The sequence below is a fragment of the Chrysochloris asiatica genome, unplaced genomic scaffold, assembly GCF_000296735.1.
Source record: "Chrysochloris asiatica unplaced genomic scaffold, ChrAsi1.0 scaffold00023, whole genome shotgun sequence".
In the NCBI taxonomy this organism is placed as follows: Eukaryota; Metazoa; Chordata; class Mammalia; order Afrosoricida; family Chrysochloridae; genus Chrysochloris; species Chrysochloris asiatica.
Window position 1 is genome coordinate 17,400,243 of NW_006408541.1, and position 26,575 is coordinate 17,426,817.

At 40.9% G+C, this 26,575-nt stretch overlaps 1 protein-coding gene across 2 annotated transcripts in view; it reads left to right on the top strand.

The window, feature by feature from the left end:
• The first annotated feature begins 3,018 nt into the window (after positions 1-3,018).
• The window catches only part of NCOA5 (nuclear receptor coactivator 5), a 32,217-nt gene continuing 8,660 nt past the window's right edge, over positions 3,019-26,575 (top strand). Inside the window, exons 1-2 of one of the 2 annotated variants that reach the window (XM_006839231.1) lie at positions 3,019-3,143; positions 18,550-18,616. In XM_006839231.1, coding sequence (XP_006839294.1) covers positions 18,579-18,616 — 38 coding nt within the window. In that variant the 5' untranslated portion in view covers positions 3,019-3,143; positions 18,550-18,578. Of the gene's footprint in view, positions 3,144-18,065; positions 18,617-26,575 lie in introns of those variants that run through there. The other variant, XM_006839230.1, reaches the window with a different exon arrangement.

Here is a 26,575-nt window from a genome sequence, read left to right on the forward strand (position 1 = left end):
TTTCTACTCCCGTAAAGATTTACACCCTCGGAAACCCTGTACAGGGTCGCTATGGGTCGGAACCGACTCGACGGCACTTAACAACAACAACAACAACAACTGTTCCTCCTAGTTGTTAGTTGCCATGGAGTTGGTTTCAATTCAGAGACCTTGTATAAGTTCTTTTGTGGGAGCAGAAAGCCTTGTGTTTCTCCCATGGAGCGGGTGGTGTGTTTGAATTGCCCACCTTTTAGGTCACAATCCAGTGCTTATCTTATGGAGCTACCAAGCTCCCTGGTCCTCCTAGTAAGCATATGGATATTATGTTATCATAAATAACATTGTACTTCAAGACAGATCTTGAAATGTTCTCTTTAACAATGAGTGCGGCACATTCCTTTTGAATTTATCATTCCTGGCGTAGTAAACGATATGATTGTCAGAGTCAAATGGCCAATACCAGTCAATTTCAGCTCACTAATGCCTAGGATGGAGTCCTTGTGTGGTGCTGTAGGATAAGCACTGGACTGCGATGTCGGCAGTTCAAACTCACCAGCATAACTCATAGGGTCGCTATGAGTTAGAATCGACTCGATGGCACTTATCAACAACAACAATGTCTAGGATATCAATTTTTAGGTGTTCCATTTCATTTTTGACAACTTCCAATTTTTCTAGATTCATACTTCATACATTCCATGTTCCAATTATTAATGGATTTTTGCAGCTGTTTCTCCTCATTTTGAGTTGTGCCTCATCAGCAAATGAGAACCTTGAAAGTTTTGCTCCATACATGTCATTATGATTAACTTTATTTTGAGGAGGCAGCTCTTCCCGAGTTGTATTCTGAGTGTCTTCCTACCTGAGGGGCTCACCTTCTGACATTACGTGGGACAACGTTCCACTGCTACTCATCAGGTCTTCAGTGGCTTAACATTCAGAAGTAGACCGCTTCTTCTTCCTACTCTTAATCTGGAATCTCCACTGGATAAGGAAGACTAGAGAAGCGCTGATGCCTTTGAATCTTGGTATTGGCGAAGAATATTAAGAATTGATGCCTTTGAGTTGTGGCGTTGGAAGAGAATACTGAAAGTGCCATGGACTGCCAAAAGAACCAATAGATCTGTTTTGGAAGAAGTGCAGCCAGAGTGCTCCTTGGAGGCCAGGATGGCTAAGGTTCGTCTCTCATACTTTGGACATATTGTCCGGAGGAAACAGTCACTGGAGAAGGATGTCACGCTGGGTAAGGTGGAGGGTCAGAGAAAAAGAGGAAGACCCCTAACGAGATGGATTGGCCAGGTGGCATCAGTGATGGACTCAAGTGTGGCAGCGGTAGTGAGGTTGGCCCAAGATCGGACATTGTTTTGTTCTGCTGTGCATGGGGTCGCTATGAGTCGGTTCCGACTGTATGGCACCTGACAACAACAACAAACTCCCAGGAGAATGAACAGATCTGCCTTGGAAGAACTACAACCATCACACTCTACTTAGAAGTGAAGATGGCCGGACTTTGTCTCATGTAATTTGGACACATTATTATCAGGAACAGTCCCTGGAGAAGGACATCATTCTTGGAAGAGGATCACCAAAGCAAGAGGAAATCTCTCAGTGAGATGTATTGACAAAGCGGGCTGCAAGAATGGGTTCAAATATAACAACCATCTGAGGATGATCAGTGTTTCCTTCTGTTGTGCTGAGTCAGGACCGAACGAAGGGTATCTGACTCCAGTAGCAGCATTTACAAGGAGAAAAACATGATCCAATGGGGTCTGAAAAGTCTCCTAATAAAAGAGCCTACCTGATTCATACAGCGATGGCTGTGATTAATAGAGTGTATTTACTATTGTGTGAGCAAATTCCATTCCTTGTGACAAATATATTCTATAGATTAAGTGAACAATGCAACGGTTTACATGCTTCATGGTCGACAGTTACATTCTGGGAAATTTGTTTTTGACATTCAATGAGTATTCTTGGAAGAAATAAATAACTCAAGAAGAACAGGTGAATATATCTCCAGAAGCTTTTTTTTGCACCTTGTCAGTGAAACTAATAGGGTACACAGCCTACTTAAATGTACATTTAAATAAAACATTTGCTCCACTTCTCTGGTCTCTTTGTTCCCTATGATTTGGTTGTTCCAGGAATATATATACTATTTTCTTATAGACTGTGAGAACCGTTGACTATACTGACAAACACTCAAGTAATCCAACCTGTACTCATTTTAGGGAGAGTGAGGTTTTCTTTATTCGATTTTGCAAAATCGGGCGCCCAGCCCTATAGACATGGGCAGACGCGCCACATGGCTCTCCACAAACGGTTTTTATTCTTGTCCCCCACCCCCCCAAAAGCCCCTCCTCCAGTTCCAGTTCTCCATATACAATTCTATGGTACATCCCATTTTCCCTCCCCCTAGAGAAGCCTGTACAGGGTCGCTATGGGTCGGAACCGACTCGACGGCACTTAACAACAACAACAGAGAAGCCAAAATGGCTTGCCCAAGGTCTTAATGGCTGTATTTTATTTAAATTCCCTAGTCTTAGAATAGCTTGCTTGAATCAACAATCTGTGTGCCATGTCTTGCAATCTCATCTATTCCTGAAGATGGACCACAAGAGTTATATCTCACATAGACTCACACTCTGCCTTAATGATTAAAAAGTCACTATTTTATCAAATATTATGATGTATTATTTTATGCAAGTCTAAATTAAACTATAAGGGCATTTACATTTTCGATGTCCACATTTAGGGAGGAATGATGCCCTGGAAAATCAGACTAGACTTTGCTGAGGCCCTTTGGGGTGGGGGGAGGGCCAAGCTGGCGCCCATCCTCAGCCGGAAGCGCCGTTACTAGGCAACCCCTCGCGGGGACTCAACCGCCGTGGGAGAACCACTTCCCCGCCCTCATTGCTAAGGAGATCGAAGGCCCAATTCAGCCCTGCCGTAAACTCGCGAGGTCTCGCGACAGTGCCGCGCCTGCCGCTACGTGCGCGCCCTCTGCCCCCATCTCCACTCTCCGCCCCGTCCGCCATTGCCTCGTGCTCGCGCCGGTCTGTTGGTGGCGCCTTTGTCCTACGGCGGGCAGGTGGGCTGAAAGCGAGGCGGCAGCGGCGGACCTGAGGGGAAGGAGCGGCCGAGAGCCCGCCACACTGGTAGCGGTGAGTGCTGGGTAGCGGTGGCCGTCCGCCGAGGCGTGGGGCAGACGGACTGGCGGTTGGTTGGGGGGAGGGGGCCCGGGCCAGATGAGGAGGCTGAGGCGGGAGGGCCCGCTCGAAGCGCGGCCGCGGCCTCGGCTTCGGCTCCCTCAGGGCGCGCGCGGGACTGCGCATGCCCCGTACGGGGCGCGGCCTCCTCTGGCTCTCCTCAAGCCCAGGCCTAGCAGGTCCGGGCGGCCTGTGGTGGGTTCCGGGCGCCGTCACCCCGCAACCGCTAACTGTACGCGAACCTTCAGTGCAGCCTCAGGGCTTTTCTGCAGGGCAAGCCTGCACGCTCCCCGCCCCTCTCGAAATGGACAAGTGAAGTCGTTCGCCCGCGGGTGGGGGGTGAGGGGGAGTCTCTGCGAGTCAGCGCAGTCGGGATTCGAACCTGGGTCTCTGCATCCGTCTCGCGGGGGTGAGAGGGTTCCGGGGCCTGCAGCTCCCTGGGCCGAAGGAGTGCTGTCCCCCCTTGCCGCCGCCCCAGAAGTGCATCCTTTGATCCTGTAACCCCAACCCCACCCACCCATTATGTAGACCCGAGACCATGGACCAGGCCCTTTTTGCTTAGGACGGCATTTCAAATCCCAGACTCTCGTGTTCGCCTTCTCGTGCGTGTTCCGCCTGTGCTGCAATTTATGAAATGATCTTTTTTAATACTGATTCGCGCCCGCCCCTCTTTAAATATGTGTGTTTAAAGCGGGAACTGAACCTACAAACCGTATAATGGAAAGCCAGTTATTTTTCTCATGCTCGTAAAAGAATTGATAATAAATGCCTATGTATTCAAATAAACACTGTGTCCTTGTGCATCTGGAAATTATTCTGCGGCCCACACTTTAGGAAACGCTGCCCTTGGAGGTTGGAGTTAATTGCTGCCTTTTGTTCTGTGCCCAGAATTTGCCCCTGGGGTAAAGCAGGTTCTCTGCGACGCCCTGGGTGCCCCGGGAAGGGCAGTGTCCAGGCGGGCTTCTGGCAGATGGTCGACGTTAGGGATTTAGACGTGGTCGTCCCAGGAAATGCTAGAAGTGATCACTTAAGTGCACCGGGGTGCCGCCCACCTGCCTCAGTTTCCTCACTGACCCGTGGTGGGTGGCAACCACCTGACAGTTCTTGAAAAGAGGATTCTGTCAACGCTGATGGAGCAGTTTAGTGTGTCTGACCACTCTAGATTTACTGTTATCTGTGGGTGTAAGTCTGGGTGGTGAAAACTGACTTTGTGTTGACTTTTTGGAACTAGTAAACGCCCAAGCTTTGCATTGTGGGTACTGGAGATCACTTGGTTCATGACATCACTTTCTTCCTTCATTCTTAATTTGCTTTTTTCTCTGTTTTGTCAGATATTCTTTGAAACCTAGTACACATTCTCCAAACATAAAATCAACATACAAGTGTGTGCTTGTGTATGTTTGTGTAGAATGTACTAGAGAAACCATGTTATAAGGCTCACTGAAACAGACTTCATAGGTGCAGATTCTTGAGCTGTTGCATGCCTATAAACATACATTTAAAGGAGACACTGACAACTCCACTTAATTGATAAGTTTATTTATAGCCTTTTCTTCAGCTATGTGTGTGAGAAAGAGCAGATGTAGTTTTTAATTCATTGAAAGGAAACTCAGAAAAGGTAGCGCAGGCCATTCAAGGGCTTCCCCAAAATGCTGTGGTTTGTTTTTTAAAGCCTTAATCCTTTGGGATTGCTTTGGTCTGAACACAGTGTAGGACATATGTATTTCCTATTTCTAAGCAGCATTACTGTGTAGAGAAAAAAAATGAGAATTTTCTTATTCGAGTCATTCTCAGAACATCAACAAATGAAACCTCATCTACCTGTACTGAAAAGCTAAAAATAAACATCTTTTGGAAAAGGCCTTAAAAGTCTAATGAAAAAGAGCTTGATGCTATGAAACTTAATTTTAAATAACCATTGCAAGCATTCCATGACTATGGCCTGCAGGTGGCAGTGCCTTTGTGTGGCATGTTACTACCATGGAAATGATTGGAATTCAGTTATGCCTTTAAGAATGGAAAATGTTTGGAGGAAATATATTTGATTTGTGATGTTCCTTTCGTTTGCATTATTGTTCCCTTTGTTTTTGACTCTCCACATGATGAATGAAATACCCATTGAGGCATTCTAGGATAACTGTTTGAACCACACGGTCAGCAGTTCAAACTCACCAGCTGCTCCTTGGAAACACTACACAGGGTCACTATGAGTCAGAACTGACTCGACAGCACTTAACAACAACAACCACAAACTCACTATTACTAGTGGCAATAATGATAACTTGAACTTGGTGCTCTCTGTAAGATAAGCAATGGTCTGCTGCTTGAGCTCACCAGCTGCTACAAGGGAGAAAGATGAGGCTTTCTGTTCCCACAAAGATTTGTTGTTAAGCGCCGTGGAGTCAGTTCCAAATAATAGTGACCCTGTACAAGGTTTCCGAGGAGCAGCTCGTGAGTTTGAACTGCCAACCTTGTATTTCACAGTTCAGTGCTTATTCTACGGGGTCACTATGAGTTGGAACTGACTCCACAACTTAACAAAGATAATTAATCATGCATGTGGTTTACAAAACAGACTTATAATCCCAACTGATTTGCTCCTGACAATCTTGTGAGGTAGGTAGGCTGGTACTTAGTTTTGGTTTTTAGTTGTTTTTTTTTTTTTTTTTTTTTTGCAAATGAGGAAACCATTGCTCATAGAGGTTAGAATTCTTGTCCAAAATCACATATTTAATAGAACAATTCAAGATGTTATCACAGATAAAGATTTTATGGTTTTAAACAAAATTGGGACATGTTAAGATAAAGTGATTCTCAGGCTTTAATACTAACCATTGCAAAATGTAGATATCCATGAGAAGGAGAAATTACATTTTTCGCCCACTGTCTTTCCATTGGGAGTCCTGGTATGGCGCTGTAGGTTAATGCGCTGGACTGCGAGATCAGTTTGAACCTCAAGGCAGGATGTTCAGGCGCATCAGCCATTTCTTGGAAATCCTATAGATGGTTGCTATGAGTCAGAACTCACTTGACAGCACTTAACAATAACAATCTTTCCATGGAACCCTTTAAATGCTAGTGTTCCCCTAAATTAGCCATTCTTTCTACTACACTGTTTGCTTTCTGGACCTTGTGGATTACTGTTGAGTGTGGTGTGACTTTGAGTCAAGTGCTTTTAAAGCTTAATGTCAGCTTTTTTATGCCAGAAGGTTTGTCCTATAAATAGCATATACACTTGTCTAAACTGTTCTGCTTAAGCATCAAGCAGATCTGCAAAGTATCAAAAACTTAAGAGGGCAGTGACCCACAGAAAATGACCCTCTGTGTTAAGCTCACTAATGAGAGACATGAAAGGATAAGGGTACGGCCACTGTCTGAAGTTGCAGGACATTAGGGAAGTATGAAATATACTGACAGCTAGGTATATAATACCAGCATACCTGCTGCATTAACTCCAGATAGGGATATTTACATGGAGTCTGCTCCAATTCAGTGACTCTGTATAGGGTTTCCAAGGAGGGGCTGGTGGATTTGAACTGCCAGCCTGTTGTTAACAGTCGTATACATATCCTACAGTGCCACAGCAGGTTATGTGTAGGTACGGTCAATTTTCGTTCTGACTAGAGGTTATTGTTATTATTGATGAGTGCCGTGCTGTCGAGGCATTTCCAACTCATAGCGACCCTGCGTAAGTTTTCCAAGGAGCGACAAGTGAGTCACCTGTGATTTTAACTGAACTAGTGATCTTGTGATTTTAACAACTTGCGGTCCGGTGCTTTATCCCACATCGCTTTAACTTGGGTGGTAGGGCAGGCAATACACACCAAAAGGGAGGTTAGCAGACGAATGATGAAGGTAGGGAAAGATAGAGAAGAGGAGTGCAAAGAGTTTAAGGGAAGAGAGAGAAATACTGTTGACTGATGGTTAACTGATGTGAGGTGATTACAGTCATTGTGTATAATGAATATAAAACTGATGAACTGTTTTATAAATCTTTACTCGGTTAAAAGAAAAAGAATTCCCCTCAGAAAATCAGAATTTTTCCAGGCCATGGTAATCTTTTCTCAATATTTCATGTTCAAAACATGATATCTGACCTGTATAAAAATTGGCAACTCTAGACAAGAATCAGGGTACTCTTTGTTGCACTGAAGCACAGTTAACCAAGCAAAGTGCCTTAGAAGATGTATAAAACCAAACCCACTGCCATCAAGTGGATTTCACTCACAACGATCCTATAGGACAAAGTAGAATTGCTCAGAGGAGTTTGAATCAGTCACTTTGCAGTAAACAACCCAACGCTTATCCCACTATGTTGTTAAGTGCCAGCAAGTCAATTTCTACTGATAGCAACTCTGTATAGGGTTTCCTAAGAGCACTGGTGAGCTTGATCACCAACCTTGCAGTTAAAACTGACTTTGCAGTCTAGTGAGTTAACCCTCAGTGCCACAATCTATAAAATATCTTGCGTGTCCCTCTAGTTTGAATCTGGAATGATTGACTTACTGAAGATTAATTTGATTTTGCAGGTAGTGGACAAGCTTTTAAGAAGTCTGACTCACAAATATTTTGATTTCAAATGAAAACATTTAATTATGTAGTTGAAGATTCAGGTAATAGTAACATGTTTAGGGTCAGAGATGGTACAAAAAGTTTACTTTTAATTTTTCTTAAGAAATTGTTTTTAATGTCCAAAAGAAAAAAGGTAAGAGAAACATTGTTTTATAAAATAACCATAACTATACCTCTATAACAAACAACTACAAACCCATTGCTGTCAAGTAGATTCTGACTTTTCAAGGCCATAAACCTTTATGGAGGCAGAATGCCACACTTTTCTCCCACGAAGGAGCTGGTCAGTTTGAACTGCAGGCCTTTTGATTAGCTTAGCAGCCAAGCACTTTGTAACCATTGCACCAACAAAAGCCCAAATCCACTGCCTTCAAGTCGATTCCAACCCTGTAGGATTTCCAACGAGAAGTCTACTGGAGCAGAAAACCTCATCTTTTTCACTCAGCAGCTGGCAAGGTTGAACTGTCATCCTTACCAAGTTCCACGTTATATGACATTTCACGTTTATGACAGTAGTAAAATATGTACTCTACAACTATTTTAGACAAACTTCTGACAGTACCAAACGCCAGGGTGCCAGGCAAGAGTAACACTGACTGTGTTGACAAAGGTTCTGTGTTAACATGGGCCATGCTTCGCAGTAGTGTGGCGGTTATCTATGTAATCATCCTCCTTTTTGTGATCCATATGGTCATCTTCCATTGTCACATAACCGCCTTATCTTATCTTTGGAACCTAACTGTGCCAATAAGTGAGGAGTTGGTGTATAACTGAACCTTTTTCAGACTTTGGGAAACTTACTTAGGGCAGTATTTATCAAAAGGTGATCCTCCAAAACATACATATTCATCTAAGAATACAGATTCTTAGATGAAACTCCCTGTCTCCCAACTGACCATTCTCTGGAAGTGGGATTCAGGGAATATACCCAGTTGGAATTTATGTACAGTAATACAGCCTTGGAAATCCTGGTCAGGGTCGCTATGAGTCGGAACCAACTCCACAGCATATAACCACCACCACCAATCCCACCTTACCCGTGGGGATACATTCCAAGACCCCCAGTGAATGCCTGAAGTTGTGGATAGTACGAAACCCTATATGAGTGTAAGTAAAATATATATATATATTGCTACTAAATCATACAACCCTTTATTAAGCAAAAATAGCAAAATGTGAAGCTATTGTTTCTCGATACTGATATATTCTCCATTTAGGTCTATACATTCTTTTTTTTTTTTTTTTTTTTTGGTTTTTAACTTTTTAAAAGCTTTTTTTTTCCTTTTCCTCGCCCCCCCCCCCAAAAAAAAAAAAAAAAAGAATTCGGCACTCTTCAATTTACACCATGTCAAATGGGAGTTTTGGCATCCTCAAGGGACTTAAATTGTGTTCCTTTGAAATATTCTTTGAGTTTGGGGAACAAAAAGTCTGAGTGAGCAAGGTCAAGACTGTGTAGGGAAACATTTTCCAACAAAATTATCATAGAACACAGTCCTTGGTTACCCTTGAAGAGTAAGCAGGTACATTATGATGAAAGAAAATTCCTCAGCACAACTTTTCCTGGCTTTTTTCTCACTAGTCAGTTTTCTTAAAACTTCATAGAAGCCCCCAAGATCATCCTGTGTCCTTTGAGGAAAATCTATCAAGATTGCCCCTTTGGGACCCTTTGGAATCTCAAAAACCCATCACCAAGAACTCTGATGGGGTGCTGTAGAATAAAGCATTGGACTGGTAACCTCAAGGTCAGCAGTTCAAACCCACCAGCTGCTCTTGAAAACCTTATACAGGGTTGCTATGAGAGTCTGAGTTGGCTTCTCTGCCTTGCGCTGGATCAGCAAATCCCCTTGGAAGCCATTGTTTTGATTGAACCTTTGTTTGGAAGGTACCTTAATACAGAGAGAACTTGTCTACAGCCATGTACTGATTGCAGAGACATATCTGAACATGTTTGAAATAAATCTGTGTACGTATAAACTGGAGTTCATAGTAGCAATACTTGTTGATTTACTGATGTGTGCACTATATTTTATCCTATACACGCATACTTGCAAAATTTAATTTACAGATTTTTCACAGTAAGATTAGCATATAGCAGGTAGCATATATCTAAAGTGGAAAAGTTTACAAAGGAATAATTCACCTCCTGGCAGGGTGGAATAGGACATAGGAACATAGCTCCTTATATTTTGGAGCTGACCAAGAGTTAACTAAATCAGTGGGAAACGAAACCTCACAAAGAAGAAACTACTGTGCACATAAATTTGAGAATACTCCTGAGTTAGGACTCTAGAAAAATGAGTTTTTTACAGGAAAATAAACTGAAGTAGATTCTAGTACTAGCTATTCATACCTTAGATTACTAATTGATAATTCTTGTTTGTAGATGAGTTTGCACTAGCGGTATTAAAAATAGTTTAAACTGTATGGGTCTTTCCCTGTTTTATTTCCTTCCATTCAACACCAATAGGATGCTTTCACCTGCTTGAGAACAAAAACAGACATAACCAGAGTCCATGGTCTGTTTATTAACTTTGAATTGCTTTTAGTAGTGTGGATGTGAAATATAGGTGACCATTTTTCTCTTTTTTCAATTAGGTAAGAAAACAAAATGCCTTGAAGAAGCAGGCATTCTAACAAAACAATACTGACAGTTTGTAGAGTTTAAACTTTAGTTGGTAATATGTCTAATATTTTTCCTGACTTTATAATTGGGCAATTAGAAGAACAAGCTTACATTTTCAGGATACTTTTTAAAAGATCTGATGAAATAGAAAAATTATAGACAGCACCTTCTTCCTGTGGAGGAGTGTAGGGCACTGACCTTATAATTGTTGCTGTGAAGTGCCATCAAGTCAGTTCCAACTCATCGCAACCTTGTAAGGGTTTTCGAGGAGTGGCTGATGGGTTTTGAACCACTGACCTTTCAGTTCAAACCAACCTTGAGGTCCGTTCAGTGCATTGTCCTGCAGCGCCACAGACCTTATAATTGTTGTTGTTAAGTGCTGTTGAATCTGTTCCAGTTAATAGTGTCTCTGTATCGAGAATCCAAGGAGCAGCTGGTAAGCTTGAACCGCTTCAAACAAACCTTGCAGTCCAGTGCATTAACCCAACCTTATAATTAGCTGTTATTAGTTCTAGCACTTTGGAAACTTGGTAGATAATTCCCTTTCCTGTGGAAATAACAATGTGATGCTGTTTTCAGGATAGGTTTTTGCAGCTTTAGCCACTGTCTTAGTGGTATTTTCTTTTGTAACATGTTTATGGGTTATTTATCCGTTAATATAGTATAGAAGATTAGGGAGATTTCTAAATGGAGGACCTAAGTATATATTACGATATATAAAAGGGATAAATAAATAATAATAGAACAGTAGTTCTCAAACACCTACCAAGAATCCCATGACAAACTTGTTAAAATATAAGGCCCCTTTGTTGAGCCCATTCTGACTTGTTATATAGAATTTCCGAGAAGCCACTGGTAGTTTTGAACCACCAACCTTGTGGTTAGCAGCCCAGTGCTTATCCTGCAGCATCACACCAGATTCCTCAGCTCTACCTAAAAGTTTTGAGAGTGGGTCTGGAAATCTGATTTTTCACTTATCTTCCCAGGTGCTACTGAAGTCTCTTCATTAAAGAAATGTGATATGTGTGTGTGTGTGTGTGTGTGTGTGTGTGTGTGTGTGTGTGTGTGTGTGTGTGTATACATATATATATGAACTTCTGGTGTGGTGCTATGTGTCAGCACTGGACTGCTAAACCCAAGGTCAGCAGTTCAAACCCACCAGGAGCTCCTCATACGGGTTGCTATGAGTTGGAACCGACTTGACAGCACTTAACAACAACATATATAAAGACACACACACATTAAAATGAGGAACACAATTGAACTAGATTGTTTGTTAAAGAGTCGTTGATAGGTTTGAACCAACCTTGCAGTTAGCAGTAAAGTCATATAGCGCCACACCATTCATACTGATTACTGACTTCTCTGGGTAGCTATCCAATTTTATATTCCTTTGTTCAAATGACCTTGTAAAATGTTTTTCTCCCACCTTTCCCTTCAGTCAAATCAATGGCCCTTAAAGAACATTAATGGATTATATTTTTTACTAAACTTGTATACAATAAAGCTTCATTAATTTGTTTAACTGAGATTCTTATTGTGGTAGTTCACTTCATACAAACCTTCCTGTCACCAATTTCTTCCTTTTCTGAAGCAAAAACCTTCTGTAATCTAGATCTAGTCTAACTGTAGTTTCATCTGTCATTCTAACTCTCCTTTCTTCAGCTATCCCCATATCCCCTACATTAAACTTCTTGTAGTATTTCTAACTTATGTATCCTTCATTCTTTTATCTATTATCTTTACCTTTGCTTGTGTGGGGCTGACATTCATCTTTTGATAAATTCCTACTCTGTTAAGGCCCAATTTAAATATTACTTTTAGATTTTCCCTGCCTCCCTTATTGTTGTGCCATTGAGTTGATTCTGACCCGTAACGACCCTGTGTAGGGTTTCCAAGGAGCAGCTGGTGAGCTTGAACCACTGACCTTGAAGTTCAAAGGACTTTGAAGCCTAACGTATATGCCCACAGTGCCACACCAGGACTCCAGTCCTCTGCCTCACACATACACAAAGTTTATGTTAATATATTATATTATTACAGTTGCCATCAAGTTGATGTTAACTCATGAATCCTATCCTCCCCCCCCCCCCATGTGTGTCAAGGCTAGAACGATACTGTATGTAGGGTTTTCAGTGGCTGATTTTGGGGGGGAGTAGATCATCGGGCCTTTCTTCTGATAAGAATAACCCCATTCAGGAACTTAAAACCTCCCATTTGTCTGTCATAATCACACTTTAGATTATATTGTAATTGTCTGTATATTTGTGTCTCTATAAATCAGTGAAATCCTAAGGACTTCAGGCTCATCTGTTAGAGACTATACCAGGTATCACACATAGTAAACATTTGGCAGATGGTGAATCCATGATGCATTTGATGTACTGATTTTAAGTTAACCTTTTCAAGCTCATTAATTTAGTTCTATAAGGATCTCTACTTGTACATTTTAGTTGAAATTTGTTTCTTTTAATAACTATTTTAAACTCAGTCTTTGTAGTTAATTTTAGATTACCTCAATCTCTATAAATCCAAATTAGAAGTTTTTTCTCTTAGTTTATTTTTTTCCCTTTAATCAATATAACTAACAAAATGGGTAGAATATCCATTTTGTCAAGAAAGAGGAGATATATGCTCAGAGAAATCAAGTGACCTGTCTAAACTCCCCAAGATAGAATGATGCTCCCAAGACAAGTGCTCTTTCATCAAAGGAAGTAAAAGGCAGGAAATAAAATATGAATGGAGTATTTTTGTGTGAAAAGTTAAAGTGAATAGAGTGACAGTAACAGAAACCACAAACATTGTAGTTTAAGGTGATAGAATTGTAGTGGTAATTGAATAAGTAGGTCCCTACCATATTGAGTGTCAAGGGGCACTTAGATTTTGGAGTCTAGTAATGAATATCTAGTCTAGACTGAGCCTTTTCCAGGTTTGGTCAACATTTGATCAGGAAGTCCTTGTATGAGTGTTCCAAATGGAAACTATGTCTCCTCCTTCTCTATTGAGTACCAGCTCAGCCTCTTGATAATCTTGTGGCTTTAGATAATCACTTAATTACTTTAAGCCTCAAGTTTCCTCTTTCAGAAAATAAAATCATAACAATATTTAAGTCTCTAAGAGTTATAGAAAGAATTTCATAAGGTAATGTATGGATTGTTCTTAGTACAGGCCCTGGGATAGTATAAGCATTCTAATTATTTTACTTAGAGAATGCTGAGAAAATTGCAAGCATTCTCTTATCCCTAACTCATTACAATACAGTACATTGCAGTGTTCCTGATGTTACAATATCAAAGATGGCTTCATGCAAAAAGTTTCCGTGAGAAGTGTCCTGTCATGTCCCCTCCAGTTTAATGTTTTTTTCTTAATATGTGATAATAACTTGCCTTGTCACTATGTTTCTCCAAGTGGCAATATCTTTGTCATCATAAAATTCCAATTAGTAATTCCTAGCTGGTAGTTGGTTTTTAACTCAGCCTTTTGGGGAATTTGTTTTACGTCATTTGTAGTCAGTTTTTGAAACTAAGCCTTTGGATTCCTTCCATAGTCACTGGTGGTTCTAAGATAAGTGTTGTGTGGGGTACAGACTACACCTGAGAGTTTAGTCCTCATTGTTTTTCAGTGCTCTGTGAAGTGTAAAAATTGGTTTTAAGGTGGAAAGATTGGTTTTATGGTGATACAATTTTAAAATAGGTGGCCCAAAGCAGTTCTTGGTACTATGAAAGAAACATGAATTCTTATTTATAAATTATCCAAGGACAATGAACCATGTCTGGCATATTAGTCTAAAATAAATTATAGCTTAAGTATTATTTTTCTTTGGGAGTTCTTCATCCCATTCCTTTGGGGTTTAAAACTGCTCTGCCAGTTCCTATACAGCATCATTGGTTTCTTGATTATTTTCTGGGGGTTTCCCTTTATAAAAAGTCTAAAAGTACTTAACTAAGAAGTGCTTTAAAGTATTAGTTGTTATTGTTGTTTTTAGAAGACTGCTTGGAAATTATAATGCAAAAGTTAAGCACACCATGGAGCTAAAGATGATTTTGAATTGCTTATAAAATTAGCAAAGCGTAGAAGTACTACCTAAGCTGAGATGGAAGAAACACTGAGGTGACTTTTGGTCTTAGGGGTAGTGTTGTTGTTAAGTGCTGTCAAGTCGGTTCCAACTCATAGCAACCCTGTATGATTTCCAAGGAGTGGCTGCTGAGTTTAACCACCAACCTTGTGGTTCAAACCAACCTTTTGGTCCAGTGCTTTATCCTGCAGCACCACACCAGAACTCCTCTCTTAAGGGCAGTTGACCACAATAAAGTATACCAGCTGTTGTCGAGTAGTAAACCCCGTTGTTGTTGTTAGGTGCCATCGAATCGGTAGCTACCCTATGTACAACAGAACGAAACACTGCCCAGTCCTGCTGCCACTTTGCCAGTCCATCTCGTTGGGGGTCTTCCTCTTTTTTCCTGACCCCTCCACCTTAACCAAACATGATAGCTGTCTCCAGTGACTGGTCCCCCCTGACAATATGTCCGAAGTATGAGAGACGAAGTTTGGCCATCCTGGCCTCCAAGGAGCACTCCAGCTGTACTTCTTCCAACACAGATCTGTTGGTTCTTTTGGCAGCCCATGGTACTTTCAATATTCTCCTCCAACACCATAATTCAAATGCATCAATTATTCTATGATCTTCTTTATTCACTGTTCAACTTTTACATGCATATGAGGTTATTGAAAATACCATGGCTTGGGTCAGACGTACCTTAGTCCTCAAGCTGACATCTTTGTTCTTCAACACTTTAAAACGGTCTTGTGCAGCAGATTCGCCTAATGCAATACGCTGTTTGATTTCTTGGCTGCTGTGTCCGGAGTGTTGATGATTGATCCAAGAACAAATGAAGTCCTAGACAACTTCAGTCTTTTCTCCACTGATAAGAAGTAAAACTGTTCTTTAGGGTTTCCAAGGCTCTACATCTTTATGGGAGAAGACAGCCCCATCTTTCTCCCTTAGCAAGGCTGTTTGGTTTGAACCACTAACTTCTTGGTTAACTACCTAATACTTAGCCACTGTACCACAAGGGTTCCTTGGATAAAGTATGAACTAAAACTAAACCAAACCCGTTGCCCTTGAGTCAATTCCAGTTCATAGCGACCCTTTATAGAGTTTCTGAGACTGCCTCATCTTTCTCCCACAAAGTGGCTGGTGGATTTAAACTGCCAACCTTGTGGTTAGCAGTCCAGTGCTTATATATCAGTGCCTAGTTTTTATCCTACAGCACCACACAAGTTTCCTGGATAATGTATGTTGTTGTTAAGTGCTGTCAGGTCGGTTCCAACTCATAGCCACACTGTACCAGGGTTTCCAAGGCTTTAAAACATCCATGCAGGAGCAGAAACCCTCATCTTTCTCCCACGGAGAAGCTGGTGTGTACAAACCGCCAATCTTGTGATTAAATTTGGGTTAATGCATTGGACTACAGTGTTGGTTTGAACCTCATGGTTGGCGGTTCAAGCTCACTAGTCACTCCCCGGAAACCCTATACAGGATTGCTATGGGTTGGAACCAATTCTGTGGCACTTAACAACAAGAACTTATCCTACAGAGCCACTGCACTTTCAGATAAAGTGTACTGTTAGTGCCATCAAGTCAGTTCCGACCTATAGCAACCCTTTATAGGGTTTCTGAGGAGCAGCTGTTGACCTTGAACCGCTAACCTTGCAGTTCAAATGGCTTTGCAGTCTGGCACATTAACCCACAGCGCCACATACTGAGGGGGGATGGGGAAACAGTTTTTCCTTTTTCTGTGCAGAACAAGTATTTCTCTTTATAAGGATTTAGAAGAAAAGAATCTGATTAAACTGTATAATCCAAAGCTCCTTTGTCAGCCCTGTTGTTAAGTGTCAAGTTGGTTCCTACTCGGAACAACCCTGTATAGAATTTCTGAGGAGCAGTTGGTGGGTTTGAACCTTGAGGTTAGCAGTCCAGTGCTTATCCTACAGCACCACAGTAAAAGTTTGTTTGCCCCTAAAATTAAGGAGTCCTGATGTGGCGCTATAGGGTAATCACTAGATTGTTAACTTTGTAAGGTCAGTGTTTCAAACTCACTAGCCATTTCTCGGAAGCTCTATGCAAGGTCTCTGTGAGTTGGAACCAACTTGACGGCACTTAACAACAAAATTAAGAAAATGGCCAAGCGTTCTCATTTTTGCAAAAGGAACAAATAGTAAGCTATGCCATCTAAATATAATTGCTTTGACCTACTCAATGAAAATATATACTGAGGCAAATTATAATGAAAATGGCTTAAAGATAACATCGTAAATGATTTTTAACCTTTCAAGTTACTGCAAAAATGCTTCACCAACCTTCAAACTAAAATACTTATACTCCAATTAGAAACAGTTTTGCTCCAAAAGTATACAATGACCACTTTGATCCTACATGAAGGGGGGCCTTCAGAAGGTTCATGGGAAAGTAAAATTAAAAGGTAATGGAATTTTTCCACTGGTTTTTTTTTTTTTTTTTTTGAAACCCCCCATATGTAGGCCGTCAAGAGAATTGGATAGAATTATACTTTGTAATATTCCTTTATTGTGTTGTGAACCAGTTATCACATTAATAGAAACTTATCAGTGTCCTGTATTCTAACCAAAACGTATACCAAGATTTTTTTATTCCCAAGACCATTTAATAATATATGGACTCCTGCTAAGTGATATGGTGCTTATGTAAGAGATCTTAATCCCCCTAGCCCGCACCATGTATTTGAGAGATACTTAAAATAGCTAGATTTTTCCTATAAGACTTATCAGTACATAATATGTAATTCATAATAGGACTGCTGGTGTGGTGCTGTAGGATAAGCACTGGACTGCGAACCACAAGGTCAGCGACTCAAACCCAGAAGTTGCTCTTGGAAACCTTGTGCACGGCCGCTGTGAGTTAGAACCAACTCCATGGTACTTAACAACTGCAGAGACTTCTGATTGCAAATGAAATTGACACTTATTCTCACTAGAAACTCAAAAGTCAGCATCATAGGACTTGGTGAAGTCTATACCAGACTTCTGTTTCTTGTTATTACTGGAAATTTTATAAATATATAATTATTATTCTAAAACACTCTTAATTATGTGTGTGTTTAATACCATTTAATGTCACTACATTATTAAGGGCTTAATATAGAAGAAGGGGGAACTAAACTAGTAGGAAGCAGTCTTAATTATTTCACTGAACTGAAGTATGAGCTTTGTAATGCACCTATTTAAGTCATATAAAAAGGGTCAGGTGTTATTTTGGGGCATAGATTTTGTACCTTTCTCTGCTGTCTCATTTCTTTTATATGGTGTTTTTATTAGTCACTTCAGTTTTTGCAAAGCAGAGTTCTTCTGTTTTTAGGAAAACATGCTTTAACTATACAAATTGGCTTTCCTATAAAGCTTGTGATTCTGCTGTTCTCCCATATATGCCAAGCTTCTCTAAAGGGGAACTTGTTATAAAAGGTGTTTTATTACTTACCCTGGTGTAGCAAGTGGCAAATCTTACTCTTAGTCCCCTTTCTATGAGGGTTGTAGATATTAACAAATTACAGTCTTTGTTTTAAAAAATTATCATCACCCATTTCTCTCTTGCCTCTCATTCTGGGAAATTCTATTCAGTGGAGTGCAACACAAGATATAATAAAAGAAGGCTCTACCTTACGGACTATTGGAAGTTTTAAGACACTGGATTGTAGTTAACTTCCTTGTTTGTAAACATAGGAAAATGAATTGCCTTTTCTCTGTTTCTTTTTTAACCCTCTTGTCTTTCCCAGCTCTTCCCCCAAAAAGAACCTTACAGCTGACTCTCCAAGAGTTTAAAAACAACCATTATGTCCTTTGGAGGGAGAGGGGGTCAAGTTTAGAGGTTAACAGTGCTGAAGCATTAAAATAATCAATTTTACAAGTTATGTGTAAGCCAGAAAACTGAGGGACATTTCTTACCAAGCCATGACAATGTACTGCCTTAATTTCATAATAAAAATTGCCCAAGTGACAGTGTGTCTGCTGAATGGATTTCCTTACACCACCTGGTTGTCATTGCGATTTTTTGTTGTTGCTTCATTTGAAATGTGCTGATGATCTTGTTTTTATTCCATAGCATTGAACAGATGGGTTGATTATTCTTTTCAGATATTAATAAGGCAGCGGAAAGAAGAAATATGAATACGGCTCCATCCAGACCCAGTCCCACACGAAGGTAAAGTACCCTGAAGCAGTGAGTTACCTTGGGAAAGTTGGGCTCTGGGTAGTTAGCCCAACTTCGTACCTCAAGGGTCTTTTCTTCCCCCAACAAATCAGAAACGCTCAAGCAAACAATAAGAACATGAACCTGTGTGAGGGCCTTGCGGCTTTTTCACATACACGTCAGGAGATACAGAGGAAGCGTGGTGTTTCGGTGGCAAAACAGCAAGTACAATTTGCAACATGAGTTGCAGGCAATTGGAAGAGGATAAACCTCTGTCCCCAGCTCACGTGTCAATGGGAGCCTCCACATCAGGAGGAGTGCTCCAGGGTGATTGGTGTGTGCCACCCTGCTCTGCAGCCGCAGGAGAGATTCAACTCTTCGCTCCAAGTGGCTGCTGGTCCAGATGTTAACCAGGTGTGCGGAGAGTGCTGCTTGAGAGATGGCTGCTGTGCTGCAGAGCCCGTGTGTGCTTTGCATGCTTGGGTTACCTGTTCAAAGGGAAATTTTAAAGGGGCAGGACAAAAAATTCCACTTCTCAGAAGTTGCCATTTTTCTTAGCTTTCCTGGAAATAGAGTACATTTTCCCAGTATATTTTTCCTCCCAGCATATATGAAAGAGATAATCCTGAAACAGACTCTGGAGACATGCATTACATTGGCCCCTTCTCACAAAGAAGAGCCCTATTAATGTTGCTATTTCCATCAAATATGAATATATCCAAACTGGCCCCATGGTGTAACACACATGGATGCAGTGTATGCAGTTCTGTATGGATTGCAGAAAGAGAGATTTCATGTCTGACTTCTTATTCACTGCCTGAGTGGATTCTCAGTATGGATTTTGCCTTTGCCCCTAAATAAGTTTTCCACAATAAGCTATAAACTACAGTGCACTGAATGTTGCTGAATCGTAGTCTATACTGATAGTTCCCTGGGTCACACATGTGGTATATAGCTGTCCCACGTTTGGATAGAAACACATACATTCTTAATAAGAAAGAATGGCTGTTGTATGTGTGGTGTGTACGTCCCTACTTAGATATGAAAGGTGGGTCTGCTCTAGCTACCACATGTCTGATCTGCAGCATTCAAGCAGGCCCTAGGGACAAGTGATGTTGCTGGAGTCGGACACTGCAACTACAGCAACACTGCAACTGTCAGATGGATCCTCTAGACAAGTCTCTGGTTACACTGCAGAAGGAGGCAGATATACTGGTAATTTGTCTATTTTTCTAACACAATAAAGAATGCTTGCAGCTTATAGGTAAAAACCATGGTGTGTATGTGTGTCCTGAAGAACGTAAGTGAATCCTACTGAACTTCAACAGTTCCGTATGATGTCTGCTTCCATTAGGTTGCATATAACCAAGCTGCAGATGTTGGGGAGTTCCATCTGTGTTGTTTCCCATTGCCACAATAGACATGAAGACAGGTGGCTAAGAGTTTGTATGTGGTGGTCAGAAATATGGAGCTCCCAGGAAAACCTGTTCTGGCTAAATGGTAAAAAAGGAGATACTGCATGTGTCTGGTTTCCCAGGTGCTCTAAAGCATACTCTCTAGGTTTCTGATCTAGGTGGCTTACCAGCAGGAGAGTAAGATTTGTAACTATAAAGACCCTGGCTCTACCAGGAAATCCTCTCCTTGTCCCCATGATGATTGTGATCTCTAGATAGTGTTTGTGTTTCTGCAGGCACACTGGACACACTGCAGAGTAGAGAGTATCTCCTGTTTTTGTAATGGATCAGGAAGGATACTGTGTATCACCTTATTGATAATACTTATCCAAATGCCTTTAAACTTTCCAGTTAAATATAGACAATCAGCAAACATTGGCAGTGTTCGAGAACGAACTAACTCACCTGGTGGAATCAAAATAGCTATTGCCAGGAAATTGAACATAGAAAATTAATTTCACCCCAACCTAAAATGCAAGTCCATAATTTCTTCTGTAAGGGAAAAAATCACTTCCTGTTTCTTTTCTGTTCTTTTTTTTTTTGGTAATAACTAGGAAAAACAAACATTTAGGCAAACAACCTTGGAGAGGATCCTTTTTAAAATGAGTTAATGCCCCTATCAGGTAGATGAGGAATGCCTTTTAAAATCAGAAAAAAATTCTAAAGTGAGGTTGTTTGGGGTTGTGGGTAAAAGCATGGCTTCCTGCTTTTTTTACGGTCAACAGGGGGACAGCTAGGTTCATTCCAATTCAGTAAGAATTGCTTTTCCCGTTGGTGGTAGGTCCCTAACTGAATTCCTCAGCATGTTATTTAACCTGCTAATGTCCTTCAAGGAAGAGGGATGTTCACATTTTCTAAAAATGTCCTGGGCCCCATCTAAAATCTGACCAGAGTCCCAGTTTTGTCTTTTTGTTTTTTATCTTTTTTTTAAAAAGTCACTGAAACCACACAAATCAGACATTATACTTGAATAGAACACTGACATGTTCATCATTTACCCTAACCATGAACTGTCTCTAAGATGTGCCTGCCAGTAGCACTAGAATAAAATGTAAGTAGACAAGATAGTTAATGAATGGTTAGTCTGGGAAAGGCTAATCATTTCTTTGAAGGTGAATGGTGTATGTCATTCATTTTGGATATATCCATCCACTCAAAGCCTTGAGCTCATTCCAAATGTACCGGGATTTTGTTAACACAAAACTGCCTTCATTTTTATAACCCTAATAATTTATGTGCCCAGTGTATGGGATGTATTCTTAACAAGAAAAAGCAGTATACCTATAGCAGATTCCCCTTACGTTGTTAATTTTGCATCTTCAGTGCTATCTACTTTTAATAAGAAAATTGTTTTTAAGCATGCTGGCAATACCTTCGTAACACCTTGTTTGCTGGACTTTACCCTTGAGTGTCAAAACACCTGCATATTTTTGTGACTTTTCACAGCATTATCACCTCTTCAAATGTCTCTGTAAGCCATATTTCTGCTGGCTTTGCTTTCTGTTAAGTAATGTGCCTCCCTGATGACTCCGCTGTCAATGTGTAATTCTGACACTGTTGGCCAAGCTAGGCACAGGACTCGGCATCAGGGATCCCTGCACTGGATCATCATTTAACCCTGAGCCACTTCATTTGGACTTGGTATGAGCATACTGTATTGTTACCATGCAAGTTGTCTAGCATTGCTGCTATGCATTTAATTAGTTATTACACCTTGATCAGAGGTTGGATCATGATTCTGGTTGTACCTCAAATGTTCTTATCTTCAGCTTCAACCTTTGCAGTCCAGGTCTTGGGGGCATAACCTAAGACACAACCTCCAAAAATTAATGTATTTCCTACACCTAAGAAGAACAAATAGAATGGATTTGTCTGCATCGAAAGCTCTACAAAGGGTGTTCCCCATGTATTAGTGAAGAGTGCTAAGCATGATGGCTTGATGAAAGTCGATAGGGATTGGATCTTCAGAAATAACCTGAAAAGTTTCTTATATACAGATTGAGATGATTTCGACTTATAATGCACAGGGCCATGGTTTCTTTGGTAACTACTTTCTCCTTTGGTAAAAGACAGTCTGGCTTTAGGTGGGCCTCACAATTGAAGATTTCAGACTCTGATTATCTCTGCACTAATACTTGAGGAGAAGTTGTCAATTCTCAGCAGTGGTGGCTCTATAAACAGGAAAGTCACATTTGTGCTTGAAAAAATCATCAACATGCTTCCCAGAGAAAAGCAATGAACACTTACAGAACTGGTATCTGAAGGTAAAATCTTGTTCCCATATTCTACCTGCTTCTAGTGACAAACTTCTGCACAAATCTGTGTTTCTGGTGGTGGCATGGATCCATCCTGGGGATCAACATCACAAAGCAACCAGTCATTCTGATTGTGAACAGAATCTGACAACAGAACTTTAAGGAGCTGGTGGAGGCATAAAAGGCTTGCCCTGTCATGGAAAATACTTTGGTGAACAGAGAGAAGATGCTGACCTCTGCCTGCATAAAAGAAAGAAAAGGAAAAGCCTTTCTCCCTGACTTGTACTCCTGGGCTTGAGATTTCAGTCTGTAGTCAGAAAAAAAGCTCCCAGGGCCATCCGAGTCCTCCAAGAGGATCGTCTGTCAGTTTTACTCTGTAGGCTCACGAATGCCTAGTGATCGACATACCCCGCTGGTCCCCAGGAAGAGCAGCAGTTCTACCGGAAGCATATCATTTTCCCTTTACCCATCTCCTCAGAACCTCTCAAATGTTTCCAGATGATGTGGCTGTATTTCTCCCAAGGCAAAGAATATTTACTTCCTCCCTCCCAATAGCCGAAGAATTTACAGCAAAGTTTTGGTTGTGTTTGCTTTCAATTTATGGGGTTTAGGGTTGAAATTTATTTAACTATAGGCAGTTCCTGGATTATGAATGTCCAACTCTACAACTTGTACTTGCCCTTTAATGTTATGTAAATTTACCCCCACTTTTAAAATATTGAAACAACCAACAGGCAACAAATTCATCACAGTCACCTTCACTTGCTGCACACACGTGGCTTTTTAGTAAGTGAGAAGCTTTGAGATTTTTTTTCCTGCGCTAAAATATGGCTAAATAAGAACCAAACAAATTCTTAAAGACATGTTTATGAACATACCTCATTCGTAACCCGGGGACTGATATATTCAAGGTTTGTTTTAGTCTCTAGTGACCAGGTACGTAGGGGTATTGATGTATCTGCTGTCCTTTAGTGCTACATGTCTGGTGCCATGGATGATGCTGCGAGCCTTGTTTTGATCCAGAACCTGCTGCTGACCTGCTGCTTTCTGAGGCCAAGCCTCTTTGTCCTTGTGGCACTCGGAATCCTGCCTAGTGTACTACCATTTTGTTAGCTGTGTTTATGTTTTGAGAACAATGTTGGGGCCCAGCAGCAGGAGCCCTTTTGTTCTGAAAAGTTCTTTGTTTGGGTCTTAAAGTGACCCTAAAGGTTGTTTTGTTTTGTTTTGTCTCCAGACAAGCAACAGTCTGCCATACTGTTCATTAATATGAGAGAAAACAAAAGCTTTGCCTTTTCATTTTAGAAAAGATTATCTTCTCTGTTCCTGCTTCCTCCACTCCTTTGGTTCTTTTCTCCCTTTTGAATTATCACTTCTACATTTTTTTACCCAGGCGGCAATTGAGGGGGATGGGAAAGTAGTAGTTTTTGAATTGTTGGAGGAAGGGGGGGGCTTACCAGTCTCAACCTGGCAGCATGAACCCAGACTTTGGGAATCTAGGGTTATAGTTGACCTTAAGCAATGGCCTTTGACAGGTAAGGATGGTTTTATGGATTCAGAAGAATGAGAACCAAACATGGCATTTACCATTTCTTTAAGACTGTGAATAACATGCTCTGGCTTGGTGGTGGTAGCTGCTTCCCGCTCCAGTTCCACCAGCCCGTGGGGCGGGTGGGGGGGCGGGTGGAGTCTCTCGTCTGTTAGACTAGTGAGCTCTCTCAACCCTGATTGTCACTAACAGGAAACCTGATTCTACTTCAACTACTTCTAACCACACCCGAGGCAGGTTTGTCTGCCAATCTTTAATAATCCAAAAGTACTTTGTAGTTGTCCTTTCCTTTGAATCCTAAGTATTTGTCCATGAACACTATGTTTAGTCTGCATGTAAAGGATACTGCTGTTAATTAGCATTGAAATTTCCTAGTCTTCCATGTATTTGCTGTCATGAATCAGGCATGCCATATGACCAAAGCTCTTCATAGAACAAAATTGGCATTTAAATTGCTCTTGCTGTGCCTGTGTAGATAAGTGAAGTTCAAAATTCAGGTGTTCTACCAAACTAATGGCATCTTGCTAAATGCCAAGTACATGATAACATGGTAGATGAAAGAAGTAACAACAAAGCATGGTGCCTGCTCTTGAGAAGCTTGTCGTTTAGTTGAGTAATTCCATTAGTTAATTAACTCCATGCTTTGTCCCTGAGATACAAAGCCTTCAAGAGGTATCTCTGGTAGGGAAACCACATAAACAAATAGCAGAAATAGAGTAAGTACAGAAGTATAGACAGTAGCAACCTTGGTTCAGTATATTTACAGAGCACCAGCTGTGTGCAGGCATTGTTTCCATAGCAGGTTTATTGTAACGAATCAGTTGACATTGCCTTGTCCTTGTAGAGCTTACAGGCTGGTTGGTTCGAGAAGCAGACATTCAACAAACAATACATCAAATTGTGATAAATGGCTTAAGTAAACATAAGTGGTATAAGAGAATGTGGCAAGATTTGGGGGCAGAGTAAATTTTTCAGCTGATTCCAGGCAATAATTTGAGTAAGAGATACTTAAGTTGAGACCTAGGAAATGTGTATGGGTCTGCACCTACTGCTCAAGTAGAAGGATTTGGAAAGCCCTTGGCTAGTTATAACTGAAAGGCCAGTATGGCAAAGAGTGGAGGATCATCGAAAGGATGGCGAGGTCTACATATGATCTTGGTATACAAATCTGGCGTTTAATCTAAATACTGTGGGAAACAAGTGAAGGGTTTTATGTTCTTAAAATATCTCTCTAGATTGATCTTTTGGCAAAAGATCAGAGGCAAGAGCAGAAATGGGGAGACTACTGTAGAAAGCTTGTTTGGGTTGTGGTGAGTCATGATTATGGGTACCAATGGCAGCAAAGAAAAGTAGGTAGAACTGATCCATTTTAGAGAAAGGTCAAAATTTGGAAATTGAAAATGTGACTACAAGAGTGGATGAGACTTTCAGGGAGGGGTGACCAATCCCCAGTTTCCTGGCTTGAACAATTGAGTAGGTGGATGAACCGGTTATTGAAATGGAAGGGATTGGAGGAGAGGAGTACTATTTGTTGGGAAAGATCAAAGGTTCGGGACAGATTTTATGGAGGAAGATAATCCTTAACCATCAAAAAAACACCTTACACCTAAGTAAAGAAATGGTTGCCCTGAGCATTGTGCTCTTTTAAAGATTTGTCCATATATGATCAGCTACTTTAGCGGTAGGAACCTTAGGGGACGATGAGTTGATGATAGTGAAGGAGAAACAACTCAGAAGGGTGAGAGAATGGTTGAATAAATAACTCTGTAATTAATGAATTATACATTTAGCAATGGTTAAATTAGGTTTGGGGAAGTAAAACGCCAGGCCTTTCTTCCTATTCTGTCTTAGTCTGGAAGTTCTGCTGGAACCTGTTTAGCTTCATCACAGGACTTCATCCAGGGAGATTATCCTTGGAAAGGGACTGTGCTTGTTGGATGGGGTGCCCAGAGGGTTGACGGCCGAGTGCAATTTGTAGTAGCCGGAAATTGGCACATGAGGATGGTTGCTCTGGTGTTTATGTATTGAATGAATTGAAGTATGGGAGATTGGGTTTTGATTGTGTCGTTTGTTTGGTTTGGAAACTCTTGTGATGGAACCAGCATAGAAATAAGCACTTAGGAATGCAGTGGGAATGGAAAAAAGGTGAACAGGACCGAAATCACTTAATAGAGATAGGAAAAGAAGAATCAAAGATAACTGGAAAAAGCTTAAACCTAGGTAACTTGACAGGATAAATTTTGCCAGCAATGGAATTTACTAGATTTGAGGAAGAAGTTGAATTTTCACTATGTTGTTGGGGATGAGTTTCTAGTGGGATGGAATGTCTCTTGGAGAGCATTGTTGTTGGTATGTTCCGTGGAGTCAGTTCTGGCTCATAGAGACCCTGCACAGAGTTTCCAAGGCTGTAAGGGCTTACGGGAGTGGAACAGTGACTTTGAGGATAGCCAGCCCTAATCGTAACCACTATACTATCAGAGCTCCTTGAGAACATTGAGGCAGAACAATTCAAGTATATCTATGATGTCCAGCACTGTTCTTTAGAAACACACAACTTTCTGTAGCCAGGCTTCTTAGCTAGACCCTCAGCTTCAGAGACTCAATAGCTGTGTTGAGAAGACCGAGAAACAGATTGCTCTTAATTCTTTACTGTATGTGTGTATCATAATTGTGCTTTCTCTCCCTTTTTCCTCCTTAATCTGATCAGATTAAATGA